Source organism: Mandrillus leucophaeus, unplaced genomic scaffold (genome assembly GCF_000951045.1).
Source record: "Mandrillus leucophaeus isolate KB7577 unplaced genomic scaffold, Mleu.le_1.0 Scaffold40, whole genome shotgun sequence".
In the NCBI taxonomy this organism is placed as follows: domain Eukaryota; kingdom Metazoa; phylum Chordata; class Mammalia; order Primates; family Cercopithecidae; genus Mandrillus; species Mandrillus leucophaeus.
Window position 1 is genome coordinate 4,708,349 of NW_012104254.1, and position 771 is coordinate 4,709,119.

At 69.3% G+C, this 771-nt stretch overlaps 1 protein-coding gene across 1 annotated transcript in view; it reads right to left on the bottom strand.

Annotated features, from left to right (window-relative positions):
• Positions 1-771, bottom strand: part of SP9 (Sp9 transcription factor) — a 5,850-nt gene that overhangs the window by 3,636 nt on the left and 1,443 nt on the right. Inside the window, exon 3 of the mRNA XM_011991962.1 lies at positions 3-739. Coding sequence (XP_011847352.1) covers positions 3-739 — 737 coding nt within the window. The remainder of the gene's footprint in view (positions 1-2; positions 740-771) is intronic.

Consider the following 771-nt stretch of genomic DNA (forward strand, 5'->3'; position numbering starts at 1 on the left):
CGTCCTGGGCCAGCAGGTGCTGGCTGGTGGAGAGCAGGTGCGAGGCGGCGGCGGCGGAGGAGCCGAGACCCGTGGAGCTGAAGGCCGAGTGCGTGAGGGAACTGAAGTCGGGGTTGTAGGTGCCCAGCTGCGAGTGCAGCGAGGCCTGGGGGGCGCCCGAGTGCAGCGAGCTCTGGAGCCCCCCAGCGGGGTTCTGCACTTCCAGCCACGACCCCGGGCTGCTGTGCACGTCCCACCACGACGACGCCGCGCCGTTGGTCACCTCGCCGGCCGCCAGCGTCGAATGGAAGCCCGACTTGTACCACGACTCGTACGGGTGCGCCATGCCCACGCGCGGGTACAGGCCGTCGGCCGCCGTCGTGTGCACCTTGGAAATGAAGGCCGACTGGCCACCCGCCTCCTGCGGGGACACTCCGGCCGCTGCCGCTGCGGCAGCCGCCGAGTTGGAGAAGAGGCCGCCGTAGTCGCTGCTGAAGGCGGCTGCCGCCGCCCGGGCGGCACTGACGCCGGAGTCATGCAGGATGAGGTCGGGGGATTCGGAACGGGGCGTCTCCAGGTTGCTGGCGTCCGTGTCACTGTCGCTGCCCTTTTTGCCCCCGCCGCCCCCGTTGTGCGTCTTAATGTGTTTGCTCAGGTGGTCGCTGCGCATGAAGCGCTTGTTGCACACTGGACAGGCGAAGCGCTTCTCGCCCGTGTGAGTCCGCAGGTGCCGCTGCAGCTCGTCCGAGCGCGTGAAGCGCTTGCCACAGAAGAGCCAGTTGCACACGAAGG